Source organism: Microplitis mediator, chromosome 4 (assembly GCF_029852145.1).
Source record: "Microplitis mediator isolate UGA2020A chromosome 4, iyMicMedi2.1, whole genome shotgun sequence".
Taxonomy (NCBI): Eukaryota; Metazoa; Arthropoda; class Insecta; order Hymenoptera; family Braconidae; genus Microplitis; species Microplitis mediator.
In genome coordinates, this window is record NC_079972.1 from 15,498,039 (window position 1) to 15,523,471 (window position 25,433).

The window sequence follows — 25,433 nt, forward strand, 5'->3', positions numbered from 1 at the left end:
CAGACAGAATGCAGGTATCACTACACAAGTCAAACAGGGATTGATGAAAATAGATTTTTTAAGGCTTTCTCATCACGATTGTGAGAATACTGTGTAGTGATAGAAGAGATTTTATTTACTGCGTCGTGTTTCCCATAGCCTTGGACTTTGTTACGTTAAAATTTAATGGATTTTTTTATTTTTTCCGATAAAAATAGGGTTGGAGGGAGCAGCTTAAAATTTAAATAATAAATCAATGTTGAAGCTCCGCGTAATCAATTGTAAAATCTGGGTTTTCTTATAATTTAGATGATTGAATTATTTTATTTATTATTCATTATTCGGGATCAGTTTATTTATTATTCAATCATCAAGTACAGTATACTATTTATTTCTTTTAAATTTATTGCATTTTGTGCTTTATATATTTATTTAAATTACGGAATTTTTTTTTTTATTGATCGAAAATATTTATACTTTTATTCAAATATTTAAAATATTGAATGTCGAATTTAGTGTGAAATTGACGTTAAATTTCATTTCCTATTTTTTAAATTTTATTTCACATCTCTCTATATATATGTCGTCATATTTTTACGAATACATAAATGTCATTTTTTTATGTTGGTAATTTTTTTTTGCAACACTGACAGTAAAAAAAAAAACAGTAAAGCAATTTATGAATATATTTAATTGTAAAGTCACTCGTAGCCGTACTAATTAAAAAAAAATTTCACGTTAGTTTATGATAAACATAATAATTAACATAATTAATAATTCATCAAATGACCTTTTTTAAATTAATTTAAATTACACATCTTTTCACATAAAATTTTTTACCAACCTCGGGATTTATGGTAAATTAATTTCTCTTATAAAAAAAAAAATTTAATAAATGAAATTGAACCGAAAAATGACGCACCTTTATACCCACGTATACAAGTGCCGCCTTTTCCAATCTTACGTCGTTTTCTTGATAATAGAAAAAGTTTCCGATACCCCTGAGATCCACGGATCGTATTCAATTCATTGATCTATGATAGATTTTTTATTGCATCCTCTATATAAATATTTCAATAAAAATTTCGAATTTTACTTTTATTGAAAAAATATTTTCCTTTATCGGCGCATCTAGTCTTGCGAAAAAAAAAAAAATAATAATAATGATAATAATAATAACTATAATACAGACTTTTATGTATGAAATATCGATAACGTTTATTGATACTAAAGATTGAAAAACAAAAAGATAAATATTTAAATGCGATGACCTGAAAATAGTCAGAATTGTTTAAAAAAAAATTCAAAACCATAAAAATCTAAAAGATCAAAGGTTATAAGTCCATTTGTTTTGTTTTGTACACGTGTTTACTTTGTTGTTATTATTATTTTATTTTTCATCATAAAAATAGAGACATTGAATATTTTAATAAAAATTTTTCGAAAAAATTTTAAATTCAAATATTTTTATGTATAAATACTCCGTATTAATTTTATCATTAGTATAAAAGTATGAAAAAAAAGTGAAATATTTTTAAGTAAAAATATTGAATAAAATAAATAATTAACAAGAAATGTATGATAGAGAACATCGGAGTTGAGTTGTTCCAATGCTACATCGATAGACTTGAATAAAATATAACTCCAAGCAATTTAACTCTTATTTTGACAGGGTAAATAATTTATGAGAACGAAAATAGAGTACTTATAAATAGATATTATTTATTAGCATGAATTTGTAAGATAAATTAAATGCGATACTAAAAAAAAAATTATGCTAAATAATTAATATCATAAAATCAACTCCATTTTTTTTTCTGTCTATAATTTATTTTTTTTCTGCGTAATAAAAGCTTGTGTGTAAAAAATATTTCAATATCAATTATCGATGATTGTAATTTATAAGATAAATAATTTCCTTGTAATGACTAGTAATAAAATAACAAATATTAAGTGACTGAGACACTCCCTGGAATAAGCCATATGATGTCCACTTGACGGCTATATTATAATGCATATTACACCGGGTATGACGTAAACCAGGTAAACCTAGTGAAATATCTCCACATATATTTAAACCCACGGAGTTAAACCCATCACACAACGTCCGCTGATATTAATTTTATTATTTTAACTCATTTACATCTACTGTAATTATTACCACATTAGTTAGCGTTGAAATGGACATTTATGAAAATAAATAAATTAGGGGAAGTGGGGGCAAAACGGGATACTTAACGAAAAATTTAGTTTTTAGGGACATAAATATCGTAAATTGGCTTCATTTTGATTCTATTTGAAATAAATATAACGAATTTTAGACTGCCATCAGGAAAAAAATTTTTATTTTCTGCGGGCAAAATGGGATACCCCAAAAAAAAGTAATTTTTTTTTTTGTTTTTTTTTCAAGTGAATAAAATTGATGTAATAATGTCTTTCTAAATTGATGTAAGTAATAAAATTTACTCTCAACATATTTTTAAAGTTTTTCCTTGTCATTTCTTTTCAAAATTTGAAATTGGCGGCAATATTATACTTTTCGCAAAAAATATAAAAATGTTTTTTTTTAGCTTTTAATACACGGAAAGAAAATTATGGGAAGTTTTCCTATGCATTATGGGAATGGTTCCCATAATGGTATGGGAATAGTACCTATACTACTATAGGAATGGTTCCCATATATTATGGGAACCATCCCCATAATAGTATGAGAATAGTTCCCATAATGATATGGGAATGGTTCCCATAATGATATGGGAATCATTCCCATACTATTATGGGAATGGTTCCCATATTGGTATAGGAACTATTCCTATAATATTATGGGAACTATTCCCATAATGTTATGAGAACCATCCCTATAATATCATAAAATTTTTTTTTTGCACAATAGCGTAGAAATTTCCCAAAATTTAAATTTTTTTGAATGTTTTGTGCTGACAAAAAATTCTTATTAAAAATTTTAATGTTTTTTTGCCAAATTCGATTTTTTTTTTCAATGTTTGAATTTTTGTTTTTATGTTTAATAATATTTCTGTGTATTGTAGAAGTGATTACCACACTTCTTTAAATTAATTTTTTCATGATAAGATGGGAACCATTCCCATAATATTATAGGAATGGTTCCTATAATAGTATGGGAACTAGTACCATAATATTATGGGAATGATTCCCATAATGGTATACGAACCATTCCAATTGTATTATGGGAATCATTCCCATAATATTATGGGAATAGTTCCCATACTATTATAGGAACCATTCCCATAATATTATGGGAATGGTTCCTATAACTTATAGGAATGGTTCCTATAAATTATAGGAACCATTCCAATAAATTATAGGAATGATTCCCATAATATTATAGAAAGTATTCCTATAAATTATAGGAACCATTCCTATAATTATAGGAACCATACCTATAGTGTTATGGGTATCATTCCCATAATTATAGGAACTATTCCTATAATTATGGGAATCATTCCTGTCCTATATCTCCCATAATTTATGGTCGTAATTCCTATGATGGTATAGGAAAAAATTTCATAAAATTATGGGAACCGCTGCCATAATTTTCTTTCCGTGTAGTGTAAAATGATACTAGATGTCATTTTTGACCGTTTTCGAAAGTTTTTCGAGAAAAAAAAATTTTGACGAAATTTTGAGGGTATCCCATTTTGCCGGCCTATCCCGTTTTGCCCCCCTCTTCCCCTATATATAATTAAATGTAAATTTTTTAAATAAATTGCGGTATTATTTTTATACTTAAAGTCATAACTCAACGATTCTGTGAAAGTTTGAATGCTCGAGTGCTACAGACAATAAATATTATTATTGGTAAAGTATGAATGATTGTGTGTTGTGTGTTGACTACAACATGGGTGATATATATATAAGTATATTTATATATTACAGCCATTAATGTATAATTCAAACGAAATTCGTATTTATTTTATTCTTGAAACAAGTGGACACAATTTCGTTCTGAAATATTATAAGAATATTTTACGTGAATTTTATTTTTATTCAAGTGGAGAATGCCCTCAAGTAAGCTTTCTATTTAAACGAAAACAAAAAACAATTAACTACGTCATCAACCTGCGTCATTTAAACAGTAAACTTAAAGAAAACGTTTGATTATAATTAATTTTCAAAGAAACATTTATAAATATATAAATAGAAATGCCCTTGCAAAATAAATTTAAATTTATAGACACAAGGGTTTTTAACAAATTAAATTAATTTTTAATTATTCTCATTAATTTTTTTCCGTTTAAGAGCATCTTCAAATATAATATTTTATATATTCATTAAACCTGGTTCGCTTTGACGGATTTTAATTAAAAGTCTTTTTAATATTTATTAATTAGTAAACTTAATTCTTTTACATTCAAAAGCGGGCGGGAAACACCAGGATTCAAAAATGAAAAAGAAAAAAAAATCTTCTTACTTCTATATTTATTTTTTGTAAAATAAGAAAAACGGCTCTACTAAAATACCACCATATATATTTTTATTTACATGCCAGTAAAAGAAAATAAAAACGTCTAAAAAAATACAATAAATTTTTTTTTAAAATTCATTAAACGCGGCCTTGCCCACTTCCGTAATAGACAAGGATACTTTTGGACATATATTAATATATATAAAGTATGCGGAACAGGGATGGTACATAAATAACTTAAAGGAGTATCCATAGTTCGGGGTCAAACCTACGCACGGCATTTAAGATACAGATAAACGATATCTTGAAGCCGCCAGTGGTGAACTCACGCGGAGACAACAGGATATTTGAAAAAATAGTCGCCATTAAAGAACAACATTATTTTATGCTCAAATTTTTTTATTTAAGTATCTCCATCTTCCATAAATATATATATATTATTAACTTAAAAAATCTTTAACCTTTCTCATGAATTATTAAACAGAATAAATTTTTTTTTAATAACTCTTATAAATATTAAACTGTAAGTACATGCGCATATTTTTCATACCCATAAATCGTTAAATTTAATTTCAGGTGCAATCGAACGTAATTTATTTCAAAATTTAATTAAACAATTTTATTTACGCGATATCAATAAATATTTAATTTTAAAATCCTACGCGGGAAATTTGAATTCAGGGGCAAAGATACCAAGTACTCTAATAATAGTAATATCTATTTAATGGTCTTGCTCTATTTCATTTAAAGCTCATGTATATGTACGTTAGTGCGACATTATTATTGGGCGGGAATATTTAACTAACTACAAGCTACAGATCTCTATACAAATCACCGCCTGAAATTACCACCTGAAAATATGCGTTGGTGGTTACATCTATCCATAGATCCATATATATATAGATATGTAAAATACAATATCAAATCTCATGATACATAGTGTGTGACCTCGTTGCCATTTGAATTTACGTCTCTTCAAATATTATTCCATTACACAGCCGACTGATATGTTTCATATCCATGCATATATAGGATCTATGCATTCGAGTATAACGTGTACATTTCATTTTTATTATTATTTTTTTTTCATTATTTGTATACATATTTTCCAGAGTTTTATAGAAATCTACAATGCAAACTACATTCACTCATGTTTTTTATCTCAACGCTAACAAGAATGAACTTGTGACTTTTATGCAAACAGTAATTGAATGAGATTGTTTATTCTAAATCTAAGATTACAGGTGGATAAAATTGTGAAAACGGATTGCTGGTGGTTATGATATTACTTCAACAAAGTAAAGTTATACTACTGGTGTAAAGTATACTTTTGCTATTGTCTATCATCAGATTCCACTGGTAGTAAAACCTGCTATTTACTTCACAATGCACTACTTCAAGTTAATGTTACGGAAACACTAGTTAACCTACGACGAGTGATGTATTTTGAAAAAAAAAAAAATTTTCTCTTGCCAATTATATCTTCCCTTATTTCAAAGCTCTTAGTTTGCTGGATGCCAATTTTTATCACAGCTCTACTACTCAAAGGAAAAACATTGCAGATGTATTCGGAAAAATCATCTAGATATCTATGAATTTTCATCAATATTTTTACTACCCAAAAAACATGTTTTCATAAAATAATGGAGGATTTTTCGGTTCAATACTTCAGCTCTTTAAACAGTTGTCCAAAAAATTTTACGTTCAGATGACCAAATAAATATGCACAACTCAAATTTAATTTGTTTTCCCGAGTCGAAATATTAGACGTAAATTGAACGTTTTGGGCATTGAAAACTTAATTTGACAGCTTTTAACTTATTCAAAACGTAGATTGGAGTATCATAAATCGAAAACGTAACTAAAACCTATTCAGACTTACAATAAGAAAACATAAGCATTCCAAAAAATTTTTTTCATCGATTTTGTACTCCTGGATTATAATCACGTCAATTCCCTAAAATTTCGTCGTCCGCCTTTCTGGCTCTAAAATAAAAAATTCGTATTTTGAAAAAAAAATTTTTTCAGTTTCATACTTCTATCTAACACTATTATATCTTTTCATATATTATGATATCAAGGTTATGAAAATTGTGTTTACAAATATTGAAATAAATTAATTAATGTTATCATTAAACTATAATCATAACTCATGAAATTACCAATTTTTTACGAACCAAAACACAAAATAATCGTTCAATTTACTTTCAAAACGTTAAAAACGTTCAATTTACGTTTAAAACGTTAAGAACGTTCAATTTACGTCTAATTTTTCGGAATGCTTATGTTTTCTTATTGTAAGTCTGAATAGATTTTAGTTACGTTTTCGATTTATGATACTCCAATCTACGTTTTGAATAAGTTAAAAGCTGTCAAATTAAGTTTTAAATGCCCAAAACGTTCAATTTACGTTCAAAACGTTAAAAACGTTCAATTTACGTTTAAAACGTTAAGAACGTTCAATTTACGTCTAATTTTTCGGAATGCTTATGTTTTCTTATTGTAAGTCTGAATAGGTTTTAGTTACGTTTTCGATTTATGATACTCCAATCTACGTTTTGAATAAGTTAAAAGCTGTCAAATTAAGTTTTAAATGCCCAAAACGTTCAATTTACGTTCAAAACGTTAAAAACGTTCAATTTACGCTTAAAACGTTGAAAACGTTTAATTTACGTCTAATATTTCGACTCGGGTTATTTTCGACTACTATAGACCAATCGATTTCAAAATATACTCGGTCCTAAATCTTGATGAGCCCTTTCGTTCCAAAGATCCACACGGACCTACATCTGAAAATTGTCAAAATAACTTCCGAGGACCTCGAAACGTTGAGATCTGATGAAAATTTTCACAGCGGGAAGTTGAAAGATAAAAATTATGAATGAAAAGTTTTTAAAGAATTAGTTCCAACTTATTATTTATCCATGTCCATTAAAAATGAATTTATATTTTTCTAATAAAATATTAACCGTAATGGATTTTTGAAACTCCAGAAAAGCGTAATAAATATTGCTGCTAGTTGACACCATGATTTTAAATAATAATATAAATAAAAATTACTTTTACAAACAGTAAGTACGTATATAGATGATGTATGAGAGACAATATAGATTGTACATAGGGCAGTTTACGCCGCGAGCAGTGAAGAGTTTTTTACGAGCATATAAAAGGTCACCAGCATTACGTCCTGTGTATACAATCAAAAACACAGGAAGCGAAGTAACGATACTCATTCAGTGAATAATGTGAATCTATTCTTCCCTCAAGCCAAGTAATTTCGCTTCCACCCTTTATATTGCCCGCCTACTTCCGTTTGTCTTTTCCAATCCAAAATAAAAACCCGAGTGTCGTTTAAAGTATACTCGTGGGCGAAAACAAAATTCACAGTAATATGTTAGCCAGAATATTTAAGAATAAATGAAAATAAACATAAATAAAATTACTTATGTTTATTATTATCCTCACATACACTTTCTTTATAAGATAAAATATTAAATAAAAAAATTACAAAGAAAAATCCTGCGGATTAAATTCCCGTGACCTTAAGTTAACTTTTTTTTATTTTTTTTTCCACTTTGTCCTTATAAGTGGTGTGAGAGTGAATTTAAGGTTCTATATAGCAAGAATACTCTCGCAGAATAACAATTAGTATCGAAAAAAAAAAAAAAGTTTTTAGATACTTGTCAACTAAACAGACCCTAAGAGCTAAAAATAACTTTACAAGTTTTTTTTTGTCTCATCGTTGACGTCGGCAAATTTAATTCCAATATTTGTTTCTCGTTACTCACTCAATTATTTACTATACCAACTAGACAAGTTGTTATTTAAAAATAAAAATCTACGATTGTAAAAAAAAAAATTAATAACGAGTAATGAATGGTAAATCGTAAATATAAATTTTTATATGATAGTAAAATGTATAATAGAGTAATAAAATTAAGTTAAACGTCTGGAAGAATAGCTGTGGCGACGTGGTCCGTTTAACACAGAGTAGAGTACAAGAGAGACCCGAAGCCGAGCTGGCTGGCAGAGCCACCGCCTACTTGGCCGGGATATAACGTGTCTGGGGTATTATATACATACACATATATATGTATACATCGTACAAATATCTATAGCATCTTTGTCTGATCCTCGCGTAACCCTCACGTACATACCCTAGGTCTACTAAATACGCTACCCACTTTCATTTATATATATGTCGCCTCATTTGTATTTTCTTATCTCCGCATTAATCGGGTTTTGCATACTATGTTTCATTGAATTAAAACTTTATCACTAACTCTAATTCATTATTACCTCTCTCTATTATATTTATCTATCTTCCTTTGCCTTCTTACATGTTAAATACCTTTACACACATAAAATATGTTTACAATGTGATTTTACGGTTTGCGAAACAATTAAAAAATTTTCCACAATCTTTCCATTGTTTTGCTCAATTACTTTGTTTCCACGCTCTCTTTGCTTTTAATGGAAGCTTTTTTTTTTTTTTTACCATCTACTATCTCTTAATATTTTTTGCACACACGATTTGTGTGTAGAGTAAATTATTTTTTTTTCGGCCGCAAAAAAAAAAATAAAAAATTTCCTCAGGCACAATAAAATTTAGTAAACTCATTCCTTAGAGCATGTTTGTCTAAGTTATTTTACCACGAGAGTAAAATCGAAGAATACGATTTAACCTCGAAGCCAGCCGCCCACGTACTTGGCGTTGGCGTTAATAAAAAAATATAAAAATCGAACCAACTAACACGTGGATTAAGTTAAGTGTTTTGTGGGTAAATTTTACTGGCTTAAACTATTTCACCACCATTACATTACATCACATTGCGTTATAAATTTATTTTATATTTTTCCTTAAATAAGATATTGACGTGAAATTTATATTGCTCGTATGGTTAAATAAATAAGTAAACTATCTGCGTTATTGTTGAAAAATAAGAAAACATAAACAGTGAGTGATGTACGCTGTCAACGACACGGAAAAAAGACGGGAGCATTTGCATATGAATACAAGACAATTGAAATCGATCGGCGAACCGGAAAGATGACGAATACTCGAGGGATGCTGGGAGTACTTGGGAGGATATGAAAGAAGGATAAAATAAGAATAAGAAAAGATGTGTAATGTTAAAAATTTATAAATATATATGTGAGCATAAGTATGAGTACGAGTACATATATATCAAGTAGTATGAGTAGAGGAAGATACCGGCGACGCCGCCGACAACAACAGCGGACCAGAGGCGACAGCCGCCGCAGCATAGCAGTCATAGTAACGATCGTACACGGCCTTGAACGATGACGTCAAAACTAGAGAGCTCCCGGTCGTGCATCCCCCCTCCCCTTTACACTACCTACCCTCGACAAAAGCCCCGGCAAACGTCCCACTCAAGTCCGAATCCTCGCGCGTCGTCCTCACCACCCTTACACACATTCTCCTCATCACCTATACAACCTCTCATCTCCACTCTCCGCCACCCTCTTTGTCGTACCCACTGATACCCACCACCGAGTAGTCAGACGGGGGAGAAGGGGGAGAAGGAGGTGGCTGGAGCCAAGCCAAAACCCGGGCTTCATTCATCCTTCGTACACCACTACACCGCCGACTAACTAAATCGCCTTCACCCTCACCACCCGTTTCACCCTCTTCACCCTCTTCACCCTCTCTACCATTACCACCAGCACATTTTACGTCTTCACACCGTCACCTCAATCTTTTCTTTACTTTAACTCCTTCTAAGACCTATATACAATAATACTACCGGAAATAACTCTTTACATCTCGAAACTACTACTATAAATAGTCTGACGTAGATTCGTATGACAAATAAAAATTTTTTTAACGACCAAACATTTAAATCTACTTTACATTTTTTTATTGTTTTCAGTTAATAATAAATAGTTATTGATATGGGTATAAATATTTAATTGCCTGTTTGTCCAGATATTTGGGGGAATAAATAAATAATAAACTATTTATACTCCCAAGAGAAGAAAAAAATACTAAAACTTGCGGGAATAATTATTATCGAGTTAGAATCGACTAAAAATAGATGTCAATTAGACATGTAAATAATACATTTATTAATATCCCTATTCTATTTTTTTGAATGGATATAAATAAGCAGACAGGGTTTTTTTTTTTTTTTTTTTTTTAATAAAAAATCTGCGGGTAAATAAAATAAGAGACTGCAAAATTTAACTATTTTCTAGTCTCTCGAAACGACCTCTATACTACTTACACCTCCACTCACGTGTTACTTCTTGTCGAGTCTGAGTGCACTCATAAATATACGTTTTACGTCAAGACCCCAAATCTGACGAGTACGTTATACAGTCGTCTACTTTTATCTTTTGTCTAACTTTGTATATATATATTTATTGCAAAAGACGTAAAGAGTTTAAAAAAAAAAAAAAAAAAAAAACAAGAGTTATAATTTTATCTTCAAAAGAAATTTATTTCTCTCTTCATTGAAAAAAATTAAAAAAAGGAAATAGTAATAATAATAATGAACATAATTCTGTCTTGTTGAATTTATAAAGCACACGAGCATAAAGAGTTGGAATAATAAATAAAAATAAAAAAAATACCGGACATATCGTGAAAATGTCGCGACAATTATGGGCTGGGGAGATACATTTAAATGGGATGAGGAAACAGCAAGATGACGCGTGTATGATAGAATAATAGTAGAAGTATAGCCAGTGGTAGAGATAATTAAGTGAAATAATATACAAAAGACAAAGGAGAGAGCAACAGAACTAGAGGCAGGAAGCAGAGATGAGAGGGGTCGCGCTGCTAGGGTGTTTTTGTGAATGGAACAAAAATGGAGTTTAAATAAAAAAATCGAGTTTTTAATTACAGTTAAACTCATTTTTTAATTAATGTAAATAATAAATGTTACTAACAATTGAATTTAAAATTGTTGTTTATTGAGAAAAAAAAATGGTTTAATTTTAGGGCTCGAAAATTACAAGCCCAGCGAGGATCTTTTTAGATGATCTTAGGGCACGGAAGTGGGGTTAAACCTGGCATGCCGAACTGTTCATTCACTGAATGGAGCAAAACCCCTGCGAAATATGTGGTGGGGGGAGTGAATCAATATGGCGGGCCGCGCCTCTCACTAGAATCGTGACGTCACTCATCAGTACCCCTATGTAAGTGAGTTTGTGTATGTATTTATACATGAGTCAGTACTACTTTACATGTATTTACTTATTCATTTACACATGCTTACATACATCAACACACACTCATGTACGACAACCGAAATTTGTCCTTTTTATATTCCACGAATTTCCACTGCGTAATTTAATTATACCATCCATTTATTTTATCTACCCCGCATTGAAATTTATTTATTTATTTCTTTTTTTTATTACATACATGTTAGAATTAATTAAAGAAATTAACACTCAGCGATCTCATGATAATTTATAAAAATAAATAAGTAATTACCGTAGACATAAATAAGTTTAAAATAATCCGGAATAAAATTTATTTACAAATAAAATAATCCCTCACATGGCTGACCCGTCCAGTAATCGAGACGCAACAGGGTTCGGCTATTGGATCATGTGAGAATCGATGCCTGGCTTAACTTGGGTCACCGCCACCAAATATCACACCAATTATATCTATATCTATCTATATATATATATTTTTTTATTATCTATATATACACATGTCTATTAAAGTTGACTATGATTTTTTTTTATTACTGTTTCATCAGCTCAAATAAAAATTTACAGCGATATTATTTTAACGAGAGTTTTTAGTATTAATAAAACTTGTATTTCAAAAGTACGCGGTACACTTGTTTCAAGGTCAAATAAACTAAATGAATTATTTATCTGTCTGCAAACATAAACACAAACTCTAGTTATTAGTATGATAAATGAATAATAATAATAAAAATATAATGTGATAAAATATATAATTAAATTTAGTGGTTCTCTCCAGAGATGCTATTTGATCAACACAAAAAATTTGAAAAACGGTTGATTCTGTGAGCGAACAAAACTTCCCGTTGTTTTCGAGCTCCTAGAGCTCAGTTTGTAAATTTTTGAGTTCGTCGAGCTCAAAAAACGGTTGGACAAAAAGAAAATACATTTCGCTGATACAAAGTTAATTTTGTCCAACGTTATTTTCAAAACTAATCGACCGATTTGCAAGTATTGTGCGGCAATCAAAATTACTTTTTGAGATTTAGCTGCAATTAAATTTTTAGCCAAGTCGATCAAGCGGTTTACGAGTTACGCAACAAAAACCTGAATGAAATTTGAAAATTAGTTACACATACCCACACAGAAAAAAATAATTTCTTGGCGCAAGGAATTTTTTGTATTATAAATTGAAAACAAAAATTTTCTTGAGACAAGAAAAAATTTCTCGGTTCAAAAAATTTTTTCTTGCTCTAAAAAAATTTATTCTCGCTCCAAGAAATTTTAAGTTTTCAATTTACAATTTAAAAAATTTCTTGAGGCAAGTAAAAATTTTTTTGGGACAAATAAAAATTTTTTGTACTAAGAAATCCTTTTTTTCTGTGCACACACGCGGACGTCCATCTGAAAATAGTGAGAATATTTTTCTAGGACCTCAAAACCTCAACAATCTGATGAAAACTCAAATTTCGAAAATTGTACTGAAATCAATAACTTCCTTTTTTTGAAAATTTTCAATTTTCATAGCAAGAAGTTAAAAAAAATGAGTAAATAATACTTCGCTATCTTGTGAATGTAATTATAATATTTTTATATAATTTTATCTCGCTCGTATATAAATATGAATGTATATACTCATAAACTCATTATCCTTGTCACTCACTTCATCACAAAACCCTTTTTATTTAACTTACTTATACGCCGTAAAATAAATCCCATTTTCATAAAGTTCATCTTGTGCAGTATTATGGAAAAAAAATATTAAATTTCTTTATAGAGCCAAGTCTGCGGATGACGAGCTCAGTAGAAAGATTGAATGAAAATAAAAAAAAAATAATAATAATAATATTAATAGTCACTAGACAGAAATAGTAATAAGATTTTTTTAAGGGATTAGATTGATAGTGCGATGAAAAATCGAAGTAATAAATTAAACAAGTCAGCCAGTGAGGGTGTAAGAGAAAGAGGGAAAGAGAGAGAGAGAAAGACAGACGTACAAACGGTTTTTATTTTATGTTAGAGCATGACTCTAGTGACGGGCATCGACCGTTTTTTAAAGGTTACGAACGACAAGTAATTTTATTATATATAAGTGTATATAATACGCCAGCTGGTTAGTGGTAGTGACGTCACATGACTTTAAAAACTATCTCAAGCTATAATATTATAATAATGTATATAAAAGTATGTAAAACGTAATCGACTTAGTGGATCGCATTGACGTGTCTGCCTGCAGAGCTGGACTATCTCTTTAAACATCGGCATTATACCCATCTATACGTCATTGAATAAACGGTGTTGCTGGGTCATACTAACCGAAGGGTATATTATTAACTAATATAATAAATAACTATTTATAATATCCCTGTCGCATCAAAAATCGTACAATAGGCTTATCGCATTAGAGAACACCCAGATTCCTGATATATATCATACAGACACTACTTCATATATCGAGCGAGGTTTCATTCAAACATTTATCATATCTGTCCGAGTATTATCTATTAGCAATACGACAGATTCGAGTTATTGGAGGATTTAAACTATTGAGAACGAGAAAATACTTTTTACTTTTTATTTATTCTATCAATGAGAGAGTAATCAGACTCCAGTTCATCGGGTCTTACAATCTCGGCGAATTTTATTTATCTCTTGGATAAAACTTTAATTAATTATATTTATTACCGACAATGAGATTTATTATATTTAGTTTTATAGCGTCTGCGATTTTACGAGCTCTCGGAAATGTAGAATATCGTATTTCTTATACTTTTTAACTATTTTTAATACTTTGTTACCTGTAATTGCGTTTGTAAATTATTTGTTTCTTATTTGCCTTTATTTTTATTTCAATAAAGATTTATCACAACACACTCATATAGAGTGAGTTAGATTATTACAGGATATTATGAAATAATTCCCTGGCCCTGCATACAAGCCCCCAAATTTCCCGCCATTTCCGAATTTATAGAGCTATGGAATTTTTGAAAGTTTTTTTATCAATATTGACAGTTTGGTTTACTATGAGACACTGTGGAAAACGAGAAACATTCGTATAATGGAAATGAGATCGAACTAGAGCACATCTACTCGCTCCTATCTATAAGGGTTGCGAAGAATTGGCCATGTAGGATCCAACGCACTAACGTTTTTTCATGGGGCGAGTGCCTTTATTTCCAATTCGATTTATCCGTAGGATCATAAATAACTTTATAGGTGAACAAACAAATCAGATTAACATATGGAGAGGTTGCCCAGACACATGGGTCTGTTCTGGGATTGTTCTAAGACTCTAAAAATTTTTTCCCTCCACTACTTTTGATTATTTTACATTGAAAGATCCTCAGAGAAGACACCAGATGGTAATCAGAAAGAAATATGAGAAAAAAATATTCGATCCCTGGCGGTTTTAAATCACCCTGGAAACAGCCTGAAAACACCCTGGGAGTGGAAACACAGTGGAATCACGGTGGATCCAAGGTGGTTACATGGTGGGGTTTTTTTCATTTTATCACCCTGATTCCACGATGGTTACACGATGGTTACACGATGGTTACACAGTGTACCCACCGTGATTCCACGTACACCGCGTAATCACCATGGATACACCGTGGAATCACGGTGATAAAATGAAAAAAAACCCACCGTGGATCCACCGTGATTCCAGGGTGTTTCCGGGGTGATTCAAAACCGTCAGAAATGGACAGAGAGAGCATTTTCGCCAATTTTCGAAGCAAATAGCTCTTCTGCTAAGACTCCACGGCTCTTCTTAATTGCTATTACTATTTTTCTAGTGCTAGGATTCTTTCTTGACTCACCTGAGCAGTTGTCATCATTACGATGGCGGCAATATCAAGTAGGGCCCAGAAACACTTGCGCAGTCTGGGTCAGCTTGTCTCCCGCCTGATACTCTCTCATTGTCATCATCATTTTATTAAGTTAAAATAATTCTTTCAAATATTGCGACACTCGATTATAAGTGTAATGTTAGTTTTAAATATTTTTTTATGAAGTGATAAACATGTGAATTTAATTTATGTGCATCCGTGATTTTTCAAGTAGGAAAATAGTATCAAATCTTACTAATCTCCTATTCCCATTCACTAGTTAAATCTTTTTTTGCCCGGCGACAAAGAATTTTTTATGTCGACAACATATGGAGCCGCCCTAATGACTTGTTACCGACTGTTGCATCGCGGGAAATCAAACGTGAACTCACGTTGGTTTCACGCTGACCAGTCAATTTTGAGGTTATTATCTAGAATAACAAACTGCTCTGTTACATTTATTTATTATTTATCAATAAAAAATTATTTTCTTCTTTAATTTTTCGTAGAAAATTCAATTTTACTAATTTCACTAAGCGATTAATCAACTGATCTTGCAATGGCGCCGTTCAAAATAGACGCGGTATTTTTAAACTTATTTATTTTTTTTAGATTATTGGTACGTGTAATTACATAATTATTTAATTTTATTTTTAGGACAGTAAGCAAAGTAACAATAAAATAATATTCTCCGATGATGAAAGTGGCAATAAAAGAGAAAAAAGAAAATTGTTTGATGATGATGGCAATGATGACGAATGTGTTTATGACATTAGTGAGAAAAAAAAGTCGAAGGTAAATTATGATAATTCACAAATATGTTTTGTATCAATGGCTTTAATTGGCTTCATTTTAATTGCAATATTATTTCTTTTTTTTTTAATTTTTTCTGATGTAATTTTTCAAATTTAGAAGAAAGTTATCGGAAACGATGAAAGATTCACGATAGACAAAAAGCATTTAGACGACGAAGAGAAAGAAGAAGAGCCAGTTGAGGAACAAGAGGATGGTGTTGATGATGAAGATGACTTGGCTCACGAAAAGAAGAAAGAACTGGAAATTTTGGGCCAAATATTAGGAAAGCCCGTGCTGCCTAAACCAGAAATAGTTGCTGCTAAAAAGTGAGTTGATAAAAAATAATTTATTATTTTATTTCACATGTGATAATTATTTTGCAGAACGAAGACAATGGAACGTTATGATCCTACAGGAGACGATCACCACAAGCATGAGATAAAGATTAAGACGAAAGAACCAGAGTCGACAAAAAAATCCAAGAAGAAGAAAAAAGAAATTCCAGAAGAAGAAAAAGTCAATCAAGAACCTCCGCCTCCCGTAAATGAAGAAATTTTTTATTCTGTGTCCGATAAATTAACGGAGAGCTTGCAAAAAAAAGAAGAGTTCAGTTTATTGAAAGCATTTGGGTCTAATGTACCTGGTAATTATTTTACGTTATTTATTTTAGTGTTGGAAAATTTTCTACAATTGATTTTTTTTCTAGTCGAAGAAGATGCCAACAACGAAGTGGCCAAAGCAACGGAAATGAAACCTTTGAAAGTAAAGTACAATATAAAAACTAAAAATCCATTCAAGTATGACTCATCAGACGACGAAGATGATTCAAATAAAAAGAAAAATAATAAAAAGTTGACTAGTGAATTCAATAATAATAAATTTGTTAAGACGAATAATTTTTTCTTTGCATCGAACGATTCACGATTCAAAGGTAATTTATTTTACTCTTTAAAATGGTAAAATTTTCTTAATTTTAATCAAAGTCTTTAATTCAGATGCTGTAGAATTTTTCAAAACACCTTCGAGCTCCAACGAGTCATTCAAAAACACCAGACGTGAATTAAAACAGATCGTGAGGTCAAAAATTCGCAATAACGTTCGCAAAAACCGCCCATGGAGAACTAAAGTATTGAGAGTCAAGTCTAAGAAATAATTTTCTTTGTAAGTTTTTTTTTTTTTTAATATAAAAAAGAATCAAATAAATTTTACAGTTTAAATGTAAATTTTTTTTTCAAAGTTACAAACACGATTTCCCATTTCTTACCGTAAAAATATCCATTACAAATTAAGAAAAAAAAAGTAATCATAAAAATATTAATTACATTCAATGTAGATTTTTATTCTTAGGAAAATATAAACCATATATGTTTATATTTGTATCAATAGATAGAAAAAATAAATTTAAAATTATTGGCATTTGGCGATCAGGCGTCCCTGCGGTAAATCTTCGACAATATTTTAAAAAATAAATCATGGGGTAGACCACGGGATATTTGTTGTATATGAGTATTCATGAGGTTGTAACTTTCTTCTTCATAAATAGCGTAAGTTGTTGATAGCCCCAAATCGTCATACAACTGTCTTATTTGTCCCACTTTCTCCTCATCATCGTGCCCGTAGCATTCCTGTTGGAGTTTTAATATAAAACATATTTAATTTATCCTCACTCAAGCCATTAAAATTATTCTTCTGTAGCAACAAATTATAATTTAACAGTAAATAGAAAGGAAATAAATTATTTACTTCAAATATTTTACGCTGAGAAGGAGTCATGCGTTGAAGAGCCACAACTGCTAGCCACGTACACTTTCCTTCTTTAATATCAAGTCCCTGTTTTCCAGTTATCCTCGGGTCACCATAACAATCTAGATAGTCGTCTTGCACTTGGAAAAAGTGTCCCATCTCCAACAAAATAGTCTTGGCTTGTCTATACATTTCGGGATCTTCCACTCCCGCCTTTTAATTATTTATTTATTTATTTACAAACATCCAAAACTTTCTACTCGACATATTCATATTAAAAATACTTACAAAATGCATTGCCAGTGTTATCGGCATTACAAATGAATAATAAGCCGTCTTATATTTAACAATAGCATTGTAACGATTCATTGTAAACAAATTAAAGTTTGGTCTTTTACCAAATTGTTTTGACAACATATCCAATGTTTGTCCCATCACAGTTTTCATTGTCGTCTGAATAATTTAATATTTATTAATATTTAATACTATTAAATTTAACAGTAAATAATAAACTTACATCGTGAAATGTTTCCATAAGATCTAAATAACATTTCTTATTTTTAAAATGCGTGCGTAATAATTGATATACTGTTTGCTCCAAAAGTATACCATCATTAATTGCCGCAAGACCGATATTATTATTTAAATACCAGCATGGCTGACCTCGGCGTATAGTTGAACGATCCATTACATCATCTTCGACTAATAAAAATGCTTGGAGCTGATTAAATGTTATTATTTATTTATTAATGCCGTATAAATATATTATTTAAATGATAATAATTATTGTAATGTTTAATTACTAATTCTGTACACCATCCTAAAGTCCTAGCTAATCTTATATTGTCATCTGTCAGTTGGTCATGTGGCGCTAGCATTCTGTACGCGTATACAAGAGCTAATCCACGATTTTTTTTACCACCGGGTACGTTGTATTGCAACACCTGAAAAATAATCAAGTAAATATTTTAAAAATATATAAAATATTTGGTGACATACTTTAGCCATCCATTTGGTAGCATCAGGAATGTCGAGATGACGACCAGCTTCTGTAAGATCTCGTACGATATCCGGCCAGAGTGCCATCATTTCTCTACTTTCATCTTTACTAGAAGTCCAGTCTTTTTGCGCCATACTGTGGATCATGCGACATAGTGGTACTCTGGAATTTAAATCCAGACAGATATTTTAATTATCAACTTTTTCATTTAAATCCTTCGTTATCTTGTCTAGTGATATTTATCACTGCTCTGATTTAAATAATAATATAATATTGTCATCCAGACAATAGTTTAACGTCACAAGTAATTTTTATTTTTACTTAAATTTATAATTCACTTGAAATCTGATCTCCAGATAAAATATTACAGCGGTAGTGACATTGAAATATAAATAAATTTTAGTGATAACAATCGTTTGAATAAACAATTCTATTGTTACAAATTATTTTCGTACTAAAAAAAAAATGTGAACTCATAAACAGGAGTTGATTAAAATGATCCTGAAGTTAACAGATAATTAAAAATTTTCGGATTTCTTTTTCAACAAATCAATCAGAAAAAAAAACAAAAATAAAAATATGCACGTAGAGAATTAAAAAAACTACAGGTGCAATTTTTCCAAATTTTTTTTTTTATAATTTACTGTCTAAAATAAAATCCAAAAATTATTAGACGTCTGCTAACTTCAGTATCATTAATATGACCCTGAAGTTAGCAGATAATTAAAAATTTTTGGATTTCATTTTCACCAAATCAATCAGAAAAAAAAACAAAAATAAAAATATGCACGTAGAGAATTTAAAAAACTACAGGTGCAATTTTTCCAAATTTTTTTTTTTTTTAATTTACTGTCTAAAATAAAATCCAAAAATTATTAGACGTCTGCTAACTTCAGTATCATTAATATGATCCTAAAGTTAGCAGATAATTAAAAATTTTCGGATTTTATTTTCAACAAATCAATCAGAAAAAAAAAACAAAAATAAAAATATGCACGTAGAGAATTTAAAAAACTACAGGTGCAATTTTTCCAAATTTTTTTTTTTTATAATTTACTGTCTAAAATAAAATCCAAAAATTATTAGACGTCTGCTAACTTCAGTATCGTTAATTAAAAACTAATTTTTTTATTTAATTTAAATGATAGACGCGAAATCTTAAATTTTGTTTTTAAATTTTTAAAAAACCGCGGCCAGGATTCGAACTTGAAATCTTCAAGTAGACAATAATAGCCACCGTCCATCTTACGGCATAAAATAAATAAATCGAACCCAGGTTTTCAATAATCAAAGTGATCAATATTTATAAAATAAATGTTTTTATTTCAAAGTATAACCGTAATTATTTCCTTAAACGACAAACAAAATTTATTATTAATAAATTAAAATAAATATTTATAAGTAATAAATAAAAAAAAAAAAAAAGTAAACAACTCACCTGACAAGTTGATTTGACAGATTCAATTTTAAATGATTAGTAATAAAATTATTTTTTTTAGATACTGTATCAATTAAATTTTTACAAAAACTTTTCTGTAATAATTTTGACGTCGCTCTATTTATTACCAGTGACATTTTTATGTTTTTCTATCGACTCGAAAACAAAAAACTTATCAATATCTATATATATAAACTCGTAAAAAAAATTAATTGGCGTTTCTTCCAGATATTATTTATATCTTTTAATTTCTTTGTGATCAAACAAAAAACCAAAAGATAAAACACAATAAAAATTTATTGTTTAAATCAGTAGTCAATTATCGGAGTAACTTATAAATTAAATTTAATTTAAAAGTAAAACAACTAAATCTTTAATTAATAAATAAAAAAATTATTTAATTAATTACAGCAAATATTTATTTTAAAAATTTTTAGTCCATAGTTAAGTGTCCAAGTGCAAGTGTTTAACTAAAACGAAATGAAAGAATACTTTGAAATCAAAAACGTCACGTAGGCCACAAATATATGTATACATATATACCACATATAAATATGTGTACTTCGAATCACAATTTGTAGAGGCTCTCATATCGTTTTTTATCAGATGGTATTTTTTATTCGCTATTATCTTGAATTTAATTGCAGATATAAACAATAAAAAAAGTAGGGGCATTAATTGATATTTGTAAATAGTTAGTAATTCATCTAATTAATTATCTTAAACACATAAAAAATATTTAGTACCTGCTGATTTAACACATTTTCTAATATTAGAAATTAGAGGGCATTATTTTTATTACGCCTCATTTAATTGTCATTTATTTAAATTCTATGTATTATTTTTTTATTAATGACACTGATTAATGGTACTTATCATAAAAGTAAGTTTTTTTTTATTTAAATTATCTTGATGACTAAATACTCAGAATATTTATTAATTCATTCATTCATTCATTTACTTATTTTCAGATTTACTAATTGGAGTATTCAAGCTATTTGTGTTAATTATATTTATAAACATTAAAATGGCCCAATCTGTACAAGAATTTCATACATTTACTTCAAATTTATATAAAGTATTTATTTTATTTATATATTTCCATGATCCTGAAGTTAGCAGACAATTCAAAATTTTTTGATTTTTTTTTGAACAATTAAATTTGAAGAAAAAAAAACTTAAAATATGCACATGTAGAAAATTTAAAAAACTACAGGTGCAATTTTTTCAAATATTTTTTTTCTTCTGGTTTATCGTTTAAAAAAAAATCCAAAACCCTGATTAAAAAAGTATTGAAAAAGATGAGAAACGAATCCTTTCGAATACTTTCTATACCCCAAGGTTTTCATTTTGACATAAAATGAATACTTTCCAATCCCAAAATAACAAAAGAATTTCTGAACTTCCGAGGAATTGAAAAAGATTCAAATGAATTGATATTTTTAATCTTTCTGAATCCTTCTCAATACCTAAATAATCCGACATTTCGGATCAAGTGTGGGATTGAAAAAGATTGAAATGAATTGAAATTTTTGAATCTTTCTGAATCCTTCTCAATTCTCAATTCTTTTCAATACTTTCGAATTCCACTTTGGAATTGGAAAGTATTCAAACGATCGAAATTTCAATTCCATTCAATACTTTCCAAAACCGCCGAGGGATTGAAAAGAATTGAAATAATTTTCAATACTTTTCAATTCACTTTTTTAATCAGGGAAATTATTAGACGTCTGCTAACTTCAGTATCATATATTTCCCGTTAAGATAAGAGGCCTAGTACTCGACCAAGGAGTTAGTACCCGATCACTCATGTATTTGTATATCATCTATATTTACTAAATTTTACTAAATATATTTGTACAAATACACCCTGATTAAAAACTCCGATTGAAACCGCTGAATTCTGATTGATTCCGATTGAAATCCGATAGACTTTCAATCGGAATTCATTGGTTTCAATCGAAGTTTTTAATCAGGGCATGGAGTAATCAGGTACTGGTTCCCTAATCGGGTACTAGGTCTCTTGCCTTACTAATTCCAAAAGTACAGATTTTTATACGCCCTTTTGGCTTTAGGAAGCCCCCTGAGGGCGAGTAAAAATCAAAGTCTTGTTAGAATTAGTAACGCGAATAATTGAGTAGTTTAGATTTTATATAATTAATTTTTTTAGACGACAATAGAAGAATATAATGATAACGTTATTTTTTCACCGATAAGTATTCATGTTATTTTATCATTTATATCTCATGGTGCAAAAGGAAAAACTGCCGAGGAAATGATCAATGGTCTTTGTATTAAAGATATCAGTAAACTAAATATCGATTACAAAAATATAATATCAATATTAAATGTTAGTAAAAACAAATGTCTAAAGAATTTGAATTTGTAAATAATAGTTAATTTTTAAATAATTATCAGTCAACAGATAAAGCTGAGCTACATTTAGCAAATTCGCTTTATTTGCACAATGATATTGAGGTGCTAGATGATTTCAAAACACTGGGAATGGATTACTACAGTTTAATTGTATCAAAAATGAATTTTTCTGATAACATACAATCAGCCGAGCAGATAAACAATTGGGTTTTGGAGAAAACTAATAATAAAATCACAGACATTGTCTCACCTGGTATCACTTATCTGCAATCTTTCAATGTCGATATATTTATTTACATGAATAATTATTTTTTTTACAGACGACATTACTGAGGAAACTAAAATGTTTTTAATAAATGCTATTTATTTCAAAGGATCATGGAAAGATCCATTTGATAGCCAACGGACTATGCATAAAATTTTTTATACAGCAAATAACGTTCATGTATTAACAGATATGATGATCAAAAAACAACATTATGTTCATGGTGATCTGCCTAATTTGAATGCTAGATTTCTTGAAATTCCATACTCCGTAAGCTCATTTAATAATAATTATCTTTACATACAAACCTCCCCCCCCTCCCGCGTCTATCTGTCTGTATGTTCGCCGTAAATTTAAAAACTGCACGAATTTTCGTACGGTTTTCACCAATGGGCGGAGTGATTCATAAGGAATTTTTTTTGTTCGAAAAGAATAGTTTTATTCAGCAGAAAAACAGATACATAGCATTAACAAGTATAAAATCATCTTTTAATTGTTAAAATACATATTTATTTATTTATTTATTTATTTAATAGACAAATGCCAATCGGCTATTTACATTATTATTATGATTATGTATTAATATAATAAAATATTGCTGATGGGGACTCTAAGTCAATATACATTAATTATTATGGATATTGCACTATAAGAGTATTAAAAGAAAGTGAAAGGGCCAGGTACATAATGAATAAGATTTAGAGACAATAAATACTAGTGGTGATTTGGTGATTATGTTTGTGTTAATTATTCAATTTTATATTTTTAATTTTCGAGTTGAAAGTTTGCAGAGAGTCCTCTAAGAAGTTGATAACAGAGCAGTGATCGTTGACTAGATTGGAGATTCTATTTCTAGGCCCATGGTGGACATAGCTCTTAGAAGTCTTAGCTGTGACTAAGAGCCTGGTGTTTCTTAACCCTAGCCTTGGTTTGTTGAACATAAATTGTTCTTTTATTTCTGGTGATAGTATTAGGCCGTTAATTACTTTATAAAAGAATGTTATATCAGCAACTTGGCGCCGACAGAGTAGACTATCAATTTTGAAGTGTAGACTATCAATCTTAAAAATACTTTAACTTATTAATAATAATATTAATATTTGTTAGCTTGCTACCAGTGGTAGATCTCACTAACTGACTTACTTCACTTAAATTTAGAGTGTTATTTCATTTGTAAATTGAGCTTATGTGTTAGGTATGCCAGGAAATTTAGCAAATCTTATTAATTTGTTGATAGATGTAAAAAATTACTGCTATAAAAAAAAACATCTAAGATTCATAAGGAAGGTTTGGGTATATAGTTCATTGAGATTTTGTGTAAACTGACTGCAATATGACGATGACAGTTGAAGAAGTCGGAAAAATCATGCCGACTGGGAGTTTTACTGGCGTCGCGTAAACCAACAGTTATATGAAAAAAAAATTTCCTGTGGAATTTATTATTTATTCCTCATAAAATTATATCCTCTAAGATTAACACACAAAAAAAAAATACCCTTGCGAAGCCAGGGTGGGTTGCTAGTTATTATTAATTATTAATTTACTCTTTAAATTAATTAATTTCAGGATGATAATTTAAGTATGGTAATTATTTTGCCATACGAAGTTGAAGGATTGTCATATGTAGAAAAAAATTTTAATTGGAATTATATAACTACCGCAGAGTCTAGTAACGGTGAAATAATATTACATGTACCGAAATTTAAAATTGAATCTACAATAGATTTACAACAAATTCTAACAAATGTAAGCCAATAAATTTGTAATATTTATTATTGAATTCAATTAACAAAATATTTAAATAATAATTTAGATGGGTTTAAAATCAATGTTTGAGGACACTGCCGACTTGAGTGGTATTACAAGTGTGCCTGTAAAAATAAGTAAAGTTGTACAAAAGGCATTTTTAGAAATAAATGAAGAAGGTTCTGAAGCTGCTGCCGCGACAGGTAATTTATTTACAATATTTATTAATAGATTTTAAAAAAAATTAATTATTTAAATTACAGTTGTGCGAATTCGATTAAAAAGAATGGCCGTTCAGACAGAAGAGTTTATAGTAGACCGGCCATTTATGGTCGCGATTCGCCACAAGCTTTTAGATATCCCATTATTTGTTGGCCAAGTAAAGGTCCCAGATGTAGTAACTAAGAGTACTAACAAAGATGAGCTATAATTTAAAAAAAAATTTTCTTTTTATACAGCAATATATATTTTTGATATAAGTTTATTAACAAAACGCTTGATCTGCTAAAAAAATAATTAAAGAAAAAAAAACTAAGGCACAAATTTATTTAATTGATATATTTATTTTTATTTAAATCTACAAGTAACGCTGTTAGTAATTTATTAAAATTTTTATACACATCTACAGTGTGATTATTTAATTAAAGAAT

The 25,433-nt window shown here is 29.4% G+C and overlaps 3 protein-coding genes across 4 annotated transcripts; 2 read left to right on the forward strand and 1 right to left on the reverse strand.

The window, feature by feature from the left end:
• Window positions 1-15,779: 15,779 nt before the first annotated feature.
• On the forward strand, window positions 15,780-17,566 carry LOC130666949 (probable RNA-binding protein CG14230). Of its 2 annotated transcripts, XM_057468297.1 has the most exons (7): window positions 15,780-15,843; window positions 15,930-16,003; window positions 16,078-16,215; window positions 16,333-16,541; window positions 16,599-16,858; window positions 16,922-17,146; window positions 17,211-17,566. In XM_057468297.1, exons 2-7 carry the CDS (start codon window positions 15,980-15,982, stop codon window positions 17,366-17,368), a joined length of 1,014 nt encoding a protein of 337 aa, XP_057324280.1. In that variant the 5' UTR covers window positions 15,780-15,843; window positions 15,930-15,979; the 3' UTR covers window positions 17,369-17,566. The 2 variants fall into 2 exon arrangements, with proteins under 2 accessions (XP_057324280.1, XP_057324278.1); XM_057468295.1 differs by having other exon boundaries at window positions 15,804-16,003.
• Window positions 17,567-17,631: 65 nt separating this feature from the next.
• LOC130666948 (farnesyl pyrophosphate synthase) lies at window positions 17,632-20,685 on the reverse strand. Its single transcript, XM_057468294.1, has 7 exons — window positions 20,397-20,685; window positions 18,958-19,120; window positions 18,762-18,902; window positions 18,476-18,679; window positions 18,247-18,411; window positions 17,959-18,171; window positions 17,632-17,840 (listed from the first exon to the last, which is right to left on the reverse strand). The coding sequence occupies exons 1-7, from the start codon at window positions 20,531-20,533 to the stop codon at window positions 17,640-17,642; spliced, it is 1,224 nt and encodes a 407-aa protein (XP_057324277.1). The 5' UTR covers window positions 20,534-20,685; the 3' UTR covers window positions 17,632-17,639.
• Window positions 20,686-21,012: 327 nt separating this feature from the next.
• On the forward strand, window positions 21,013-25,348 carry LOC130666947 (serpin B8-like). The gene is made up of 8 exons (XM_057468293.1): window positions 21,013-21,279; window positions 21,368-21,474; window positions 22,567-22,746; window positions 22,815-23,025; window positions 23,093-23,307; window positions 24,604-24,783; window positions 24,851-24,986; window positions 25,047-25,348. The coding sequence occupies exons 1-8, from the start codon at window positions 21,249-21,251 to the stop codon at window positions 25,211-25,213; spliced, it is 1,227 nt and encodes a 408-aa protein (XP_057324276.1). The 5' UTR covers window positions 21,013-21,248; the 3' UTR covers window positions 25,214-25,348.
• Window positions 25,349-25,433: the final 85 nt, after the last annotated feature.